General features: G+C 34.9%; 1 protein-coding gene across 2 annotated transcripts in view; it reads right to left on the reverse strand.

The window, feature by feature from the left end:
- Nucleotides 1-20,056, reverse strand: part of TNFSF13B (TNF superfamily member 13b) — a 34,752-nt gene that overhangs the window by 8,714 nt on the left and 5,982 nt on the right. Inside the window, exon 3 of one of the 2 annotated variants that reach the window (XM_063103474.1) lies at nucleotides 11,669-11,725. The exons of the other annotated variant lie outside the window; for it this stretch is intronic. Coding sequence (XP_062959544.1) covers nucleotides 11,669-11,725 — 57 coding nt within the window. The remainder of the gene's footprint in view (nucleotides 1-11,668; nucleotides 11,726-20,056) is intronic. 2 annotated transcript variants of the gene reach the window in all.

Below are 20,056 nucleotides of genomic sequence, written 5' to 3' on the forward strand. Positions count from 1 at the left end.
GGGGAAAAAAACTCATTGAATTAAGATGAAAGGAGAAGTTTAGAAGGGGAAATAGAACGTGTACAAAACAAAATGAGATGGAAATTTAAAAAGAGTTAGGGATTTGGAAAAATAATAGAATAAGACAGAACATAGTAAAAGGTTACCAGCATATGCAGAATTGGAAACCCAGGAGACAAAACAAACAACAAAAGACAACACTGAGCAGCATCTCAGTGCTCCTAAAAACTAAAGGGCACATCCCGTGCCATGGAAAGTGGGTTAAGTATGGTGTATTAGTTTCTTGTCGCTGCTGTAACAAATGGCCACACACTTAGTGGTTTAAAACAACACATACTTATTATCTCACAGTGCTAAATGTCCGAAGTCTCACTGGACTGAAACCAAGATGCTGGCAGGGCTCTCTTCCCTGTGCAGGAGGCTGGGGAGAATCTGCTTCCTTGCATTTTCCAGCTTCCAGAGGCTGCCTGCATTCCTCGACTTACGGCCCTCTTCCTTTTACACAACCAGCAACTGCATCCTTCTGAACTCTGCCTGCAGCAGCACACAGACTCCTCTGATTCTGACTCTCCTAACCTCCATAAGAACCTTTTGTGATGACACTGCACCTACTTGCATAATCTAGCATATCTCCCCAAGATCCTCACATCTGTAGAGTCTCTTTTACCTTGTAAAGTCATATAATCACAGATTTCAGAAATTAGGGTGTGGACATCTCTGGGGGAGTTTCATCCTACATACAACAATAGCCAACTCAGAGAATAACTGAGTAATAATTATTGAATTTTAAAGGTAAAGAAATAATCGTTTGTGCAACTAGGCAAGAAAGGGCACTTACGAGAAGAAAATTTGCTCTTGCCTTAGCTTTCTCCAAAATGAATATAACACCAAAAGACAGTGGAGAAATTTCCAGAAAACATTCAAGTAAAAAAAGGATAAACCGAGACTTTTGTATACAGCCACCTGTCCTTCAATTATAGACTACAAAGAAATAGCCTTGTTAATGCAAGTGCTTAGTGAACACTACTCTCATTAGCCCATTTGGAGTAAACCAGTGAAGAACTAAATTCGGGCAAACTAAATATATGAATAAGAAACCACAGTAGAAGAACTTGCCATGATTATTGAATATGTTTATCCATAAAACTGCGACAAAAATGCATGAAGACAATGGTTTGACAGAAAAGAAGAAAACTGTTTCATGCCTTCACAATGTAGAAATTATATAACTAACAAATATTAGGAAGTAGAAGGGGAAATATACTAATAGTAAATTCATCAATTGCCTCATTTATAACAATGAGGGGTAAAAGGATATAATTTCAGGTTGACAGATCAATTTGAAAGTAATAGAAATATAAATATTTTAACAGTACATAGATAAATATCACGAAATATCATATTATTCTTCAGACCAAAATGGTAGAGAAAGTAAAGAGTAATCACATGAATTTTGTCAGAGACAATAGTAGAAACTCAGTACATGTTGTCTAAAGATATAATTACAGATGTCAGAGTAGTATCATGGAAAACATCAGAGTAGAAAGCTCAAAGAATTAGTCCCTTTCCTGAAGCTTCCATTAAGATGATTAAAAACTGATACAATCAACTTTTTTGGATTTATGTAATATAATAAAAACTTATAGCACCTGAGGGAGTGTTTCATAAAGAAAAAAAAAGGCGGCAAAATTTCAATAAGAAAATATTGTGGCATTTTTTTCTTACACATTTACCATTCCCCATTCTCCAGCTTGGCAGCAGCCATGGAAATGATGAACTGAGTTGCTGACGGCAGCCTGTATCAGGGAGTATAATTCTCACCTTGTATGCAAAACACTGTGTCTGTGCATTTTGACCTGCCTGGAGGCTTGCTTCAGAGGGAAGAAGCCTCTCAGGCTGGCATCCATGGAAAAAAGATACATCCCATAACCACCTGGAGCATGGAGCAGCAGATGGAGAAAGCAGCAAACTAACCAAAAATCTGGAGGAGGAGGAGGCTAGGGAGAAAGAAACTTGGGGGGATGAATACAGGCTTTGAAGGGCTACCACATACACTCAAAGAATCTGAAATGCAACATGCATGCCCAGGGCCAGATGCATGCTCAGAAATGACTTGACAGGATCATAGGCTTACACCTTCAGCTATTCTTTGGGTCTATGCAAACAGGAGGTGAAGACAAAGGCAAAGTTGCTGGCAGCCTAGCTAAGGGCTGAAGGAATGCCCCAGCTTGGAGCCAATTTGCAAAGACTGGTGAAGTTATTTTAATTTTATTTTTGGCTTCTAGTGTTTAAGAAAATCTCTGTCAGCATTAGGATTAGAGATTTAAAAAAGAAAAAAAAAAAGAAAGAAAGGCTGACTGCAGAGATAGTAGAACAAAGACTTCAGTGGCCACACAGGACAAGGAATACAGTCTTTGTAAAAAATATTTTGCAAAAGTTACTAAACAAATGGACAACTATAGCCCACAGAAAAGTCTGGGGTGGGGGGATATTTGATTCCCAGAATTATCATAATAATATTCAAATTTTCCAATTTTAAACAAAAACATTGCAAAGCATACAAAGAAACAGGAAATGATGACCCATTACAGAGTGAAAAAAAAATTGACAGAAACCATATCTGAGAAAGCACACGCATTTGGACTTAATAGATAAAGGTTTTAACTCTTCTAAATATACTTAAACAGCTAAAGGAAACCATGAACAAGGAATTTTAAAACCAGGATAATGTTGTATAAACAAATAAATGATTTCAATAAAGAGATAAAAATTATTAAAAGGAACCAAATAGAAAATTTGTGGTTAAATATAAAATAGCTGAAATAAAAAATTCACTAGAGGCATTAAACAGTAGACAGAAGACAGAATCAGCAAACTTGATGACAGGAGAACTGAAATTATCTAATTTGAGAAGCAGAAGAAAAAAGAATTAAGGCTAATAAGTGATTATAGCAATGTTGCAGGATACAAGGTTAATAGACAAAAGACAGTCACTTTTCTCTATACCAGTAATGAACACGTGCAATTTGAAATTAAAAACATAATACCATTTACATTAGCACCCAAGAAATGAAACACTTAGGTATAATATAAGATCTATATGAGGAAAACTACAAAACTTTGATGAAAGAAATCGCAGAAGAACTAAATAAATGGGGAAATATTACATGCTAATAGATAGGAAGACTCAGTATTGTTGTATTAGTTCGTTTTTTGTTGCTTATAATAAAATACCTGCAACTGGGTGATTTATAAAGGAAAACAACATTTATTGTTTACAGTTTCTGAGGCTGAGAAGTCCAAAGTCCATCTGGTGGTGGCAACAGTGACCCAGGGGTCTCACATTGCAAGATGGTAGAAGTGTAGAGAGCACACAGAGAGAAAGACAGACTCTCCTCTTCTTTTAAAGCCCTCAGAACCATGCCCCTGACCACCATTTTTAATCCATTCACTACTGCATGGTCCTACAACCCAATCACCTCTTCAAGGCTCCACTTTCAATTACCATAATAGGATTCCCACCCTCTTAACAGTCATAGTGGGGGCTAAGTTTCTAATACATAAAACTTGAGGGACACAATTCAAGTTTCAGTGAATTCTGGGGGAACATAATTCAATCCTCTACAATTGTCAAGATGTCAGTTTTTCCCACCTTGATGTATAGAGTCAGTGCAACTCTGAACAGAATTCCAGCAAGTTATTTTGTAGATATCAACAAACTGAGTCTAAAGAATATATGGAGATGCAAAAGACCCAGAAAAGCCAACACAATATTGAAGGAGAAGAACAAAGTGGGAGTACTGATAATAATCAACATCAAAACTTAATATAAAGCTACGTAATCAAGACAGTGTGGTATAGACAAAAGAACAAAAAAATAGATTAATAGAACAAAATAAAGAGTCCCCAAATAGACTCAGATATAGTCAACTGATCTTTGACAAAAGGCAAAGGCAATATTATGATGATAAGATAATCCTTTCAACAAATAATTCTGGGAAAACTGGACACCCACATGCATAAAATAAACAAAGCTAGACACAGACCTTACACTCATCACAAAAATTAACTCAAAATGCATCAAGCCCTAAAATGTAAAAGGCAAAACTATAAAACTACTAGAAGATAACGTTGGAGTAAATCAGGTGAACTTTGATTTGTCAATGACTTTTTTAGATGCAATACCAAAGGGAAAATCATGAAAGGAAGAATTGCTAAACTGCAGTTTATTAAAATCAAAAATTTCTGCTTTGCAAAATACACTGTCAAGGGAGTGAAAAGACAAGCCACAGACTGAAAGAAAATGTTTACAATAGACATATCTGATAAAAGATTGTTATCTAATATACATAATGTACTCTTAAAACTCACCAATAAGAAAACAACCTGATTAAAAAATAGGCCAAGACTTCACCAGACACCTCACCAAAAATGTACAGATGGCAAATACGCATAGGAAAAGATGTTCCACATCATAAATCAGCAGGAAAATTAAAATAATAAGGAGATATGACTGCACAGCTATGAAAATGACCAAAATCCAGAACACTGACAACAACAAATTCTGACAGGGATGTGGAGCAACAGGAAATCTTTGTGTCATTGGTGGTGTAAATGAAAAATGATGTAGCCACTTTGGAAGACAGTTTGGCAGTTTCTTACAAAAACTGGAACACAAAAAATGGCACACAAATGTTCATACCAGCTTTATTCAGCATTGTAAAAACTTGAAAGCAACCAAGATGTCCCACAGAAGGTGAATGAATAAACTATTGTATAGCCAGACCGTGGAATATTATTTAGTGCTAAAATGAAATGAGTTATCAAGCCATGAAAAGACTTGGAGTAAACTTAAATGCATATCACTGAGTGAAAGAAGCCAATCTGAAAAGGCTACTTCCTGCATGATTCCAACTATATGACACTTTGGAAAAGCCAAAACTATAGAGACATTAAAGAGATCAGTGGTTAAATAAACAATAAATAAATTAACAGGACAAATAGGAGAGAATAGAGGATTTTTGTGTCTGTGAAAATACTCAGTACAATACTATACTGGTGGGTCCATGCCATTATGCATTTGTGCTAACCCACAGAAAGTGCAACACCAAGAGTGAACCCTAATGTACACCATGGACTGATAAGGATTTATCAGTTTAGGTTCATCAATTGTAACAAATGTACTACTCTGACAGGGGATTTTGATAACAGGAAAGGAAGCTATGCTCGTGTAGGGGTAGGAGACATATGAGATATCCCTGTATCTTCCTTTGTGAAACTAAAACTGCTCTGAAATATAAAGTTTTAAAAAAATGAAGGGAAGCGAACAGATCATCAGGAACTTCTCAGATAGCTTCAAGCAGACTAACATATGCATTATTGGAGTCTCAGAGGGAGAAGATAAAGGAAATTGCAGAGAGAATGTTTGAAGAAATAAGAGCCAAATTTTTCTCAACTTTGAAGAAAGTCATAAATCTACACATCTAAAAAGTTTAATAAACTTCAAGCAGGATAAACACAGAGAGATCCATACCAAGGCTCATCACAATCAAGCTGTTGAAAGACAATGACAAGGACATTATCTTGAAAACAGCAAGAGAGAAGTAATTTGTCAAGTACAAGTTACACTCAGTAAGATAAACAGCTGATTTATCATCAGAAACCATGGAGACCAGAAGTGGTGGGATGACATATTTAAAGTGTTGAATGAAAAAACTGTCTACCAACTATTCTATATATGGGAAAAACATCCTTCAAATATGAAGAAAAAATTAAGATGTGCCCAAATGAACAAAAACTGAGGAAGTTCATCAGTACTAGGTAGTAACTGGAAGACATGAGGAAATAAAGAACACAGGTAAAGGAGCCTGTATAGATAAACATAAAAGCCATTATTACTGTATTTCTATTTGTTGCTCCTCTTTTTGTTTCCTATATGATTTAAAAGACAAACAAATAAAACAATAATTATGACTTTATAAGGAGAACAAGTGAGTACATTAACTCTCTTGCTCACGCCATTCTTGCCATGTGATACCCTGTGTCAGTGTAAATAGTCATCACCAAGAAGAAGGCTCTCACCAAATGTGTTCCCTGGATCTTGGACTTCCCAGCCTCCAGAACTGCAAGAAATAGATTTCATTCCTTTATAACTTACCCCATTTCATGTATTCTGCTATAAGCAACAGAAAACAGACTAATACAGATGGCTATTTACAAACCAGAAAAATACCCTCTCTGTACCTGGTGCCTTGATCTTGGATTTTCCAGCCTCCAGCCTGTGAGAAATAAATTTCTGTTGTTTAAGGAACCCAGTCTATAATAATTTGTTATAGCAACCTGAGCTGACTAAGCATCTAAAAGAATATAATACCTAGGAATAAATTTACCCAAGGAAATAAAATACTTGTATACTGAAAACTACAAAACATTGCTAAAAGAAATTATAGGAGACATAAATAAATGGGAAGATATCTTGTGTTCATGGACAGATATATTTAATATTGCTAAGATGGCAGTACTACCCAATTTATCTACAGATTTAGTCCAATCTCTATACAAATTTCAATGGCTTTTTTTCTTTCAAAAATGGAAAAGCTAATCTTAAAATTTATTTGGCACTGCAAAAGACCCTCAAATAGCCAAAACAATCTTGAAAATGAAGAACAAAGTTGGAGAATTCACTCTTCCAAATTTTAAAACTTACTACTAATCAACAGTAATCAAAACAGTATGGTGGCCCAGCAGAAGGATAGACATACAAAAACCAAAATTGATAGTCCAGAAATAAACCCATACATCTATGACCAATTAATGTTGACAGGTGTGCCAAGACCATTCAATGGGGGAAGAATAGTATTCAACAAATGATGCCAGGACAACTGGATATCTACATGCTAAAGGATGACGGTGGACCCCTGCCTCACACCATATAAAAAATTAACTAAAAATGAATCAATGATGTAGAGATAATATAAAAAACTATAATACTCTTAGAAAAAGACATAGGAGAAAATCATGATTGTGAATTTGGCAATAGATTCTGTAGTAAAGACACCAAAAACACAAAAAACAAAAGCTAGGTAAACTTCATCAAAAGTAAATACTTTCATGTGTCAAAGGACATTATTAAGAAAGTAAAAAAAAAAAAAAATCTACAAAATAGAAGAAAATATTTGCAAATCAGATATTTAAGAAGGGTTTAGCACCTACAATATATAAAGAAGTTTTACAACTCAACAACAAAAAGACAACCAAATTTTAAAATGGACATGGGACTTGAATAGACATTTTTTCCCAAAGAAGATATACAAAGAGCTAATAAACACATGAAAAGATACTCAACATTATCAGTCATTAGAGAAATGCAAATCAATACCACAATGAGATACTACTTCACACCCAACAGAAATGCAAAAACAGCAACACCAATAATAGTGAAAGCAATGTGTCATTGTATATTGTGCTAATGAAAAATGGTGCAGCCATTGTTGATAACAGTTTGGCAGTTTCTCAACAATTCCACTCCTAGGTATGTACTCCAAACAAATATTTTATGCAAATGTTTATAGAATCACTACTCACAATAGCCAATAAAGGAAACAACCTAAATACCCATTAATGGATGGATGAATGAATAAACAAATTATGGTTAACATATGACGGAATATTATTTATCCATCCAGAGGACTGAAGTAATCATATATGCTACACCAGGGACCTGAAAACATTATGCTAAGTGAAAGAAGCCAGGCACTAAAGGTCACATATTGGGTAATTACATTTATATGAAATGTTCAGAATAGGTGAATCCATAGAGTCAGAGAGCAGATTGGTGGTTACCATAGGCTGGGGAGATGAAGAAATGGTGACTAACTGCTTAATGAATACAGGGTTTTCATTTGGGCTGATAGAAGTGTTCTGGAGCTAGAGAGACTTGATAGTTTCAAAATATTGTGAATGCACTAACTGCCAATGTACACTTTGCTTTTATATTATGTGAATTTGACATCAATAAAAAAAGATGTAATCATAAAGGTAAATACTAGTGCTCTTCACACACAGAAAAAGCAAATCATACAGCTTACATAGTGAGCAACCTCTTTAAATCTACAAAAATAGAAACTCTTTTGTTAAAGTGTAAAACAATGCACAATATAGCATAATATGAATAGTGGCCAAGCATTTCTGAAATGAGTAAATGTAACCGAGATTATATCACCCAATAAATAAAAATAATTTTAATATGAGATCAAAAAGTAAAGCACAACTCTGTTCTGTATACATAGGACACACATTAAAACAAATTATTTCAGAAGACTTAAAAATGAAACTTTGGGCAAATTCATACTAGGGAAATGCAAATTTAAAAAATTATTTCAACCTTGATATTGAAAAGGCCTTCATACACAAAAAGAATAACCAGCTAGAAGATAGAGTGAAAGAAAATATCCCCATTTACAACAGCAACTGCAAAGATAAAATACCTTGTAATAATATTACCAAGAAACATGCAAGAACTACATGAAGAAAAGTTCAATACATAAAGAAACAAAAGAAGACTGAATGAATATAAATATATATCATATTCTTAAACACCTGTTGTCATAAGGATTTTTTCTTAATTTATAAATATAATGAGATCCAAGAAACATATCAGAAGGTTTTTTTTTTTTTTTTTTTTTTTTTTAGTTTTTAGTTTTTTCTTTTAACTAGCTAATCTAATTCTATAGTTCCTATGGGAAAAATAGAGAACAAAAAGAAGCCTTAAAAGTGAAAAAAAAAATTGAGATATTGAGGAGGGAATTAGACCCACCAAATAATCATATAAAGTCCTAACTAAAATGTCATCTTTTGGGTTCACATGAACAGACAAATAAACCAATATAATAGATAAGTCATGGAGAGAAAGCTGAAAAAAATGAAGAAATTGACACACATACGGGAATTTGATATAAGTTAAATTGAACATCTTCAAGTAATGTGGGAAAGATGAGCTATTTTAAAAAAATTTTGGTGTAATTGGTAGTCCTCTGAGGAAAAAACTTAAGTTGGTTGCATACCTCACATCTTATACCAGAATAAATTGCTAATAGATAAAATATTTAAATGTAAAAAATAACCATCAAAGCTTTAGAAGGAATTTGGGAACCTTTGTTAATATCTCTGAGGTGTAGAAGGACTTTCTAGTCATGACTCAAAATTCAGAACTCTTAAAAAATAAAAATCAACAAATCTGACCAGAAAAAATCAACCTTAAGCAGAATTAACAAGACAAATCACAACATGTTAGGAACTGCTTGCAATTCATAATACAAAAGATTAATTTGCTTAAGATATAAAGAGTTCACAGAAATCAATCTAAAAATGATCAACAGCCCAATAGAAAAAATAGAAAGGATATGAACAGATAGCTCATAGAAAATAAAATAAAAATAGAAACAAATATTGGAAGAATGTAAAGACAGAAATACAAATGATTCTTAAAACATACAAAAAGATGGCCCACACATTTCATATTAAAAGAATGCAAATTAAGAGATATTACTTTTCACCTAATATTCTTTTGTTGCTCTGACAGAACCACTTGGTAATAACTGTCAAAATTCAAAATCTGTCTCACACATAGGCTGACACATGATACATTACAAATGTCCAGTCATTCTTTGAAGCATTATCATTGCAAAGATTGTCAGTAAGAAGTCTATCAGTAGGGGACTGGTTAAATAAATTGCAGTCATACAATGGAATACTTGGCAACTTTTTGGAATAATGAGGAACTTTCTATGTAGAGACATCAAAATATCTGCAATATGCATTGAAGAAAGAAAGCAGGTTTTACTCCTTTCAAATAATGTCTATTGCAAGTACAGTTATGTTTAGTATAAGACAGAGGGAAATCAGAACCACATCCCAATTTGTTTGAGTCCACATAAAGAGAGTCGTGAAGTCTACACAAGAACCAATCAAGGCGGTAGCTTGTGAGGTGGGGGTAGGTGGGAACAGATCAGAAGCGGGACAAGCGTTTTCAATTCACACTTTTGGTGTCTCACATTTGCATTAGAGTACAGGAGCTGCATCATTTTGCATCATTTACAGCATTTCCCTTTTTCTTTTCTTTTTTTTCCCTTTTTTTGGCCAAATGTGTAAAGCAATCATTTTCCTAGGAACTTTAAAAAGTGTTATCTTTGGTCCTTAGGGTCTTCTTCTGGCTTTATTTTACTTCTTAGGAAATAGTTTGCAGCCTATTAGAAGTTGCAAACATGATTCTGGAAAATGTAGAGCAATAGATAATAGATTTTCAAACAGCTTGTTACTGTGTTGTGTTTAGGAAAATTAAAGTCACATAGAAAAATACAGATGCAAAGCAGCACCGGAGGGGATCGTTCCAAAGGCCAGTCTGCACTCAGCAGCGGTGTCAGCTTTGGTTTCCCGTTCCTGGTCCCCTGGCTCAGCCTCCTGCTACTCCTGAACTCCCCGCAGTGGATCACAACACAAAAATTCTCCAGCCCCTACCTGTTTTATTTCCTCCACAGCATTTCATTTCACCATTCTACATTTTACTTGCTCAATTGTAGGTTTTTTCTGTTTCCTTCATTAGAAGGTAAGCTCCATCAAAGTAGGAAACCATACACGTTTCACTCACAGCTACCCCTGTACCCCTAGAGTAACTGGAATATTGTATGTTCTTAATCGATACATGTAAAGTAAATGAATAAATGAGAGTTGAGTAAATGAATAAATCACTCTTTTCTAGTATGCTTTTTGTTCATTAGTTATCTTGTATAAATAGAAGCTGCTATACAGCACTATTTTCCAAAATATTTTGCTTTTGGGGAAATGTTGATACCTGTTAGACTGGCATGGTCACAAGAATTTGTGAAAACCTGGATTAAATGAAGTTAGACAAGTATTCTCTAGAGTAGGACTTCTCAGATTTAATAATTTGTTAATGTGCCTTGTGATTCTAAAAGAAAAATATATAGGATGCTGGGTCTCCAGACTTATTTGACAATAAAACCCTTATTTCAAGAACAATTTCTCAGGATTAATGCTCTAGGTGATACATTTTGGGAAACGGCATTAAATGTTTATTCTCCATGAACCTGGTTTCAGGCTATTACTACAGAAAACACTTACTTGTCTAGAATTTAAGCTAACAAAAGCATCAAGTAAATGAAAAAGTTTAAAACATTTTACCTCTGTGAGAAAATGGTAAATAGAAAGCAATAATTTGATACTGGAAATTTGTCATAAAAATACAGTTTTTATGATATGTTCAGTTTCATCACCAACCAAATGTAATAGGAGAATTAATATTTGTGAAGATGACTTTGAGTCTTCACAGAAGCCAAAATAATTTCTAAATAGTAACAAATTAAATTTGATTTAGTATTGATGTTATTTTATTGTATGCTAATTTAAAATTTCTAAATATCAGTGCCTCTAAGGTAATTCTGTTCATTAGATTATTACATTAGCCTAAATATTTATTTTCCAGTCATTCTGAATAAACTTTATTTATTATGTTACATCTGATCATAAGAAGTTTTGAGGTGTGTGGTTCATTTGAGGTGCAGTTCAAGTACAGTTTTTAGACTTGAAAATTAACAAGTATTTGGACTGGACTGAATCCTAAGTGCAAAAAGTGTTAGGGCTATTTCATTACCTTTTCTTATGGTTGGTGTGTCACTGTCTGCAATCAGTTGCAAGCAGTCTTGAGTGACTGAAAAGCAAAAATATATCACTTTAGTAACTTGAGACAAGCTTTTTGGTAAAATATCTTGGACCAAAGAGAGAAAGAGAGAAACAACATCTTTTAAAAATAAAATTGAAGATTTCCATGAGACTGTATAATCAGTAAAGCTTCTCAGAAACATCAATTCACATCACATATTACAGGGAGAGTATTCCAGAGAATATTCAAGGGAGTCAATAACAATTGCATTAAATAAAAAGAAATGCCTTCAGATAAAAGCAGATTAAGTAAGTACACCTTCTGCTGGATCTGGAGGGAGAAACAAGGCAAAGCAGTAAATATCTGTGAAGAATATGAAACATAAACCCAAGCTTGCATGCTTTCAATGAAGAAAATATTAATTCAGATTTTTTATTATCTAGCAAGTATTTTATTCAGAGTTGAAGTAATACTTTAAAAACATGTTTCTCAATGCATACTTTTTAAGGACTTGACACAGTGGGGAACTCCTATCCCAGTGATTAATAAACAAAATTTCTAATACTTAAAACTTGGAATAATTCAGTTATAATTAAATAAAATTTTTTTTTTTTTTTTTTTTTTTTTTTTTTGGTCTTTGTTGGTGACCGGCACTCAGCCAGTGAGTGCACCGGCCATTCCTACATAGGATCCGAACCCGCGGCGGGACGCGCTCCCAGCGCAGCACTCTCCCGAGGGCGCCACAGGCTTGGCCCATAATTAAATAATATTCTGAGGCTGTGCAAATGCATGCTGTTAAAGAGGTGATCACACAAGAAAATCTGTAAAGAAATCCCCCTTGATTTTAAAAGTGGAAATATAACATTAAAAACTACATGAAACTCTTCTAACTCATTTTTTTGTTAATCTGATTGTTTTGATTGGAGCAGAGCACTTTAGTATACTTTGTGTATACTTTTATTGATCTTGTAAAACAAAGATAGCCATGCTGGTGCCATACAGCAAATGTGATTCACTAGTGCAATTACTGCAGCAGACCCTCTTTCACCGAGATATGGAAAAGAATCATACCAGGCGCAATAGTTGTGAATAAGGACAGCTTGAAAGAAAGGAAGAGCAAAGCATTCAAAGTAGCTAAGACCCAAAGTGCATGATATCTAGAATATCCATATTAAACCTATTTAAACACGTTCCTATTTTCCAACAAAATCTTCTTAAGCAATTACATTCACAGGCACCATGACAGGTGCTGTATGGGATACAATGTCAGTCAGCACATAGAAATTATTTTTCCTCCACACCAAAAAGGGGGAGGATGCTGACAAAGTAAAGTCAAATTTCCAAATTTTCCAATCTTTCATTTGTCACTATGTATAAGTATATTGTAAAGACACAATGAGATAATGCATGTGAAACACTTAGCACTATAGCTGGTACATAACAATTGCAAAATCAATCTTAGTTGTTACTATTAGTAGTGGTGGTAGTATTATTTTTCTTAATAGTAATGAGTCAAATAAACTAAAAACCAATGGAAGGACACTGAGAGCATGTAGCCCGACTGAAGCAGTAAAGGCCAAAGAAATACTAGAATACCTGACCTTCTATTTTAGTTATCTCTTTCCGTATTTCTCCAAAACTCCAATAGGAGACTGCTATGGTCTGAAAGTTTGTGTCCCTACCAAATTTATATGTTGAAACCTAATCACCAGTGTGACTGTATTAGGAGGTGCTGAGGACAGAGCCCTCATGAATGGGATTAGAGCCCTTATCAAAGAAACCCTAGAGAGCTAGCATGCCCCTTCCACCATGTGAGGACACAGCAAGAAGGTGCCACCTGTGAAACAGGAAGCAGGCCCTCACCAGACATCAAATCTGCCCACACTTTGGTCTTGGCTTTCCCAGCCTTCTGAATTGTGAGAATTAAATTTCTGTTGTTTATAAGCCACCTGGTCTATGGTATTTTATTACAGCAGCCCAAACAGTCAAGACAGACTTAGATATTCTATTAAATATTCTCACAAAGAGGTTGACCTAATGAGTAATGAATTGACACTATCAAAGTGATATGAAAATATCTGAATTTTAATCTCTGCAGCCGAACTAAAACTTGGCCTCAACCTACACGTTGAAATACAATGTTCTACCAACAATGGTGCAGCCTCTATGGAAAATGGTATGGAGGTTCCTCAAACAATTGCACATAGAGCTACCATACGACCCAGCTATCCCACTGTTGGGAATATACCCAGAGGAATGGAAATCATCAAGTCGAAAGTATACCTGTTCCCCAATGTTCATCGCAGCACTCTTTACAATAGCCAAGAGTTGGAACCAGCCCAAATGTCCATCATTGGATGAGTGGATACGGAAAATGTGGTACATCTACACAATGGAATACTACTCAGCTATAAAAACGAATGAAATACTGCCATTTGCAACAACATGGATGGACCTTGAGAGAACTATATTAAGTGAAACAAGTCAGGCACAGAAAGAGAAATACCACATGTTCTCACTTATTGGTGGGAGCTAAAAATTAATATATAATTCACACACACACACACACACAAAAAAAAAAAAACCCGGGGGTGGGGGAGAAGAAGATATAACAACCACAGTTACTTGAAGTTGATATGACAAGCAAACAGAGGGGACATTGTTGAGGGGGAGGGTAGGAGAGGGAGGAGGGAGGGAGGTTTTGGTGATGGGGAACAATAATCAGCCACAATGCATATCGACAAAATAAAATTAAAAAATAAATAAAATAAGAAAAAAAAAAGACAATGTTCTATTCTATCCTGTAGTAGTGGAAATCTAACCTTTATGAGAAAATGTGCTTTGGAGAGAAAAGTTTATTTCAAGAACAGTTCTTTAGAAAATAAGATGGGATATGCATTTGACAGTTCAGTAGTAGTGTTTGAATTATATTCACCGAAGCTAGTACAATTCATCTATTGTCCTTGTTTCAGAGAAAAGCACTAGGCTTTTCAGACAACAACTTCTTTTAGAAAATTTGCTATCTATTATCAGCTTATCTCCAATTCAGTCTTTTAAGACCCTCTTTTCCATTCAACATAGATCTGATTTTAGACATAGATTATTGCTCAGCTAAAGTCTTGCCACACACAGAGTAGACCAAAAAAAGGCAATATTGTTTTTAATATCTCCCAATAATATCTACATCTAACCATAAGAGTTTTGAAAATGCATAGCGTAACGTAAGAAACACAGTATTGAAAACAATTGTAGGATTAATTGATTGTGTTTGGTTTTCAAAAGTCATTTACACATCTTTCCCTTTATTACAATTGAAGGAATTATACAGGAGGGTGAGAATAGTTTGTCTTTTTAACTAAGCAGGGTCATAGCATACATTAAAACCTTTCTGAGCCTATAGGGAGACATTTCTGAATATATATTTCTAAAGATTATGATACAATGATGTGTGAAATACTGATAATTAATCCAAGTAAAAGTACCTTTTCACAGCATGAAAAAATTACTCATAATGATAAACATTGTGTAAATATTTCTAAAAGCAAAATATTATATTGATAACAAAAATAATTTACAAAGGAAGATCCCTAAAACAAGAACTTTAGGGGCAAAAATAATTTGCTATTGCTCAATATTTGACATAATAAAATCCAACACACTTCACAATTAGAATGGCATTTAAATATTTTCCATGTGAAAAACTTATTTCCATTTTGAAAAGCCACCTTTGGAAGTGTAATATTAAATACCATCTCATCAGGAAAAGTGATCTGAAACTTTGGGAATTGCTAACATCTGTTGTATTGTTTTCTGTACTAAAGCCTTGCAATCTGTTTGTTATACATGATTTCAACAAAGCTAAATATAATATAAAGTAGCATAAACAATGCAATTACTGCAGAATATGCATGGCTTTCATTAAATAAATAAATAAACATGCATCGCAATTATCCCGTACCCATGACCTGCACCTGCCAAGTCTTCAACACATCTCACTCATCTTGTGTAGGAAGCATCTTACATGCTCTCCATGTGCTTCCTGTGTGTTCCCTCATCTCTTTGTTCTTTCTTCTGCCATCTTACTTATTGCACTATACGTTGTTAAAGAAAGAACACTCTCTGAAGGCAATGCCGCTCTTTCATTTCTGCATAGCTTATCACTGACAGATGAGGGTTATGACAAATGTAGGCATATGATTTTTTCTTGAACTAGCTTTGAATAAATAACCAGTGGCAGGAAAAGGAAAACTAGGTGAAACCACTTAAAGATCTCAATATTGACCCAACACTTGAGATCGATTTATGAAGAAAATGGGGAAAGCGTGGCTTCAGAGAAACATTTCCCCTGAAATAGGAATATGGGACTTTAGAAGTGGAAAGCTGGATTACAATGTTTTATTTGATCGATGATAAGCAGTGTGCCTTGGGTGGTTACTTATGAAAGCAACAAAAGATGAGAGAGAATTTCTGGACAGCTAGATTGAGAAATATGTATTTGGCCTACTAGAAACATTTTTAAGATGTATGAATTATTAACCTTGAGAGGAGTCTGCCTGACATATGTCATGCTGGAGAAAGATCATGTGTGTGGCTATGCGAAGAGTGAGCTGCTGCAAAGAAAGAATGAAAGTAAAGGTCGCAGCTAAGGACTGGTCAGCAATACCAGACGGGTATAGTTTGGTCTCAAATGCAGTTATATAAGAGGAGCATAAACTGCAAAGAAAAATTCAAAAGTGTAACTGATGATTGTGTGTGTTTGAAGGAGAATTAAAAAGTAATAATAAAAACAGGTTTTTAGTTCTGGAGAAATCAGAAAGATGGTAGCACTATAATGGCCCAGAGAAAGTAAAAAGGGATGCTGGATTTTGGGGGTGGGTGGAGAGGAGTAGTTAGACTAGAAATAACAACAGCTGATAAGAGTAATAAAAATATTTGAAATGATGATTTTTCTCTATACCTGGGTGTGTGAGTGTATGTGTATAGGATACATTTTCATGCATCCATTCATAATTTTATTGTTATATGCTTAAAGCAATGTAGGAGATATAAAATCGTAGCCTTTTAGTGCATATTTACTTACTGTTGCTGCAATTCACTATTGATCAAATATTTTAATTTAAAATCGCTAATCAAATACTTGAGTTATCATTTGTGTTTTGCCATGACTTCATTGAATTATGTTAGAAATTTCAGTTTATTAATAATGTATACTCAGAAGCACTGAATACCAGTAACTTGCCGGTGAAGAACAGTAGCTTCATGATACCACATGCAAACCAACCTGCAGTCAAGGATGATAAAGTCAAAAACAGAAACAGACTGAATGTCTCCTAAAAGTTACTAATAAATTGCACAATAGGCTGTTATGTCTTCAACTTCTCCTTGGACATTTCCATCTAGATGCCACAGTGATACTTCAAATTCCACATGCCCCAAATCTGATTCTTCATCTTCCTCTTGCACATACACCTCCTCTCCCTTCTTTACTTTCTCTCCTAGTAGATGTATAACTATCCTCTGAGTTGCCCCAGCCAGAAACTTTATAAATATGCCTACTTCAGTCTTGAAATTCAATTAATAATCAAGTTTGAATGGCTTGAGTTTTAAACTTTTGTTCGATCTAGATTCCATTCCTCATTCATCTCATTCAACAAATTTACTGAGCTCTTAATTTATGTCAGGTGTTGTGCTAAGAATAGTAAACAGAAGCAGACAGAACCCCGACCCCTATGGAGTTTACTATCCAGAGGAAGAAAAAAACATCGCTCAGTAGCACACAAACAGAATTAAAGGTGCAACCGTAAGAAAGATTCGATGTCCAGGCCAGGCATGTGATCCAATTTGGTCCAGGAATGCTTTTCTGAAAGGTGACTTTTGAACTAAAATCAGAAGGAAAAGGGGAAACAGAACACTCCAGACAGAATGAGTAGTACATGAGTATTTAAAAAGGCTGATGATGGGAGGGACACAGCGAAAGGGGAGTGGGGTGCGGAGAGAGGAAGCTAAGGGCTGTGGTAGCCTAAGTTCAGATCTTTACGCTCACTGCTCTTGACAATTACATTAACCTGCCGAGTGTGTCTCTCCTCTTTCTTACAATTCCTAATTCATCATTTGCATTTCCTTCAGAATCATCTTCCTAAGCCAGATTTGATCTTCTCCTTTTACTGTTTACAGTTCTTTCAATGTGCCTCCCTGGCACATGAAAACCAAATCCTTCACAACCTGGCCCCAGCTACCTTCATAGCCCCATGCACGCTGCCCACCCGCCCCCAGCTGTACTTGAACACAGCACAGAACACAAGGTCATCTTTCATCCTTCCATGACTGTGTAGCTGCTGTCCCCTCTGGCTGGATATTCTTCACCTTTTTATCTGATGAATCTCCATTCATCCTTCAGGGGTCAGATCACATATCAATACTTTCCCCATCTTTCTAGCTAAATATTTGATCCCACTACAATTTGCACATGTATGCATATCGATTGAAATACATTTTACTGTACATATTAATTGTTTCTGTAACTGTTTCCGTCCCTAGATTGTGAGTCACTAGATGTGAACGGCCATCATTTACAAATTTGCACAGTGTCTGATTTACAGCAGACTAGAAAGAAAAACGATCAGTGGAACAACTTAGGAAAGAAAATAGACATAGTTAACAACACCCAACTTTCCAAAAAAAATTCTTTAAAAGACAATCCTTAAATCCAACTTTGTGATACATGCTAAATCAAATTAAATTAATGATTTAGAGAAAAGTGGTTCCACAACATAAAATTATTTTCATGATTTGTGGACCATATAACAATAGGGTTTTAAGCCCTCAGTTACAAAGAAAACATCTTCCATAACAAAAATCCTTAAGAAGTTGTTTTTGAATCTTTATCCATATAACTGCAACATTCTACAATATTTTTAAAGTAAATAGTTATGTACTATTTCCCTAAAATATCTTACCTCTAATTCCCAGAGTAAGCTCTGGAGCAGCAGATAGAAGAGAAAAAGGCAGAGATAGAGTTGGAACCAAACTAAATGTCCATTGATGGATGACTGGATAAAGAGAATATGGTATATCCACACAGGGGAATACTACTCTGCCATAAAAAGGAATGAAATTCTACCATTTGCAGCAACATGGACAAACTTAGAGAAAATTATGTTAAGTGAAATAAGCCAGGAACAGAAAGAGAAAAACCACATGTCCTCACTCATAAGTGGGAGCTGAAACAAAAACAAAAGAAAGAAAGATACAACAATCAATAATTCCTTGAACTCTCAAAAGGAGAGAATGGAACTGAGGACACCAGAGGTGGAAAACGGGGAGGGGTTTAGGGAGAAATTTATAAAGAGCTACAAAAAATGTGTATGTTGTATAATGATAAAACAAGCAAAAATCTTTTAATTACATTTAAAAAAAAAAGAAAGGACGGAAAGAAAAAGGCAGAGCTAAAGTGAGATGTCACAGCTGCTGTCAGATGCTATCAGGGGCAGTTTTTTCTGATTCCCCTTACCCTGACTCTCTCAAGCAGCCTGATCTGAAGGAGGAGGAGAGGAAAAGGGGGAGAGAAAAACCTGAAAACACTTCAACAGACAGAAGAGTAAAGGAATAATGTAAAGATGTTTGCATGGGATACACCTCTATGACTACTAAAATAAGTCCTCTCGTTGAATTTTTTCTACCTCCTGTTTTCTCACTGTTCCCATAACTGGGATATTGTGTCCTCTTTCCCAAATCTCCTCAATCTTCAAACCCAGTTCAGCTTTTCTTGACCATGATCTAGACAGTCCTTCAATCTGGAATCTCCACGACAAATAGCTTCCTATGATTCCATAACCTGATGCCTCTCTCATTGGTAGTAATAGTAATATGCTGAGCCTCCACAGGATGCAATAATGTTTCTCAAATCTGGTGTATTCATTGAAAATTAAGCATGTGTACCTCCTATAATTCAAAAAAATCAGAATTTATAGTCAATGGATAATGAATTCAAACCTTAGTTCTCCCATCCATTAGTTGTATAACCATAAGTTTGACACTTAATTTTGAAATATTTTTATCTGTATATTGGGAATTACAATATCTGTTTCACAGTGTTGTGAACATCAACTGAAGTCATGATTTAGGTGCGCTTTGTAAACTGTAAAGAACTTGCTACTTATTTTATTGCTATTGTATTATTATTTTGGATTTTGCATTAACCATTAAAAATTTCTCCAACTAAATATTCAGCTTGCTGAGAGAAGGAATTCGCTCTTTCTGGGTTTCCATATTCTCATCTAAAATGAAGACAATGGTCAGCTAATAGGGTTATTGGGAGGATAAAATGATATTACACATCACGGAGCCCAACACAGAGTCTGCACACAAAACATGCTCAAT

This window comes from Cynocephalus volans, chromosome 7 (assembly GCF_027409185.1).
Source record: "Cynocephalus volans isolate mCynVol1 chromosome 7, mCynVol1.pri, whole genome shotgun sequence".
Classification (NCBI taxonomy): Eukaryota; Metazoa; Chordata; class Mammalia; order Dermoptera; family Cynocephalidae; genus Cynocephalus; species Cynocephalus volans.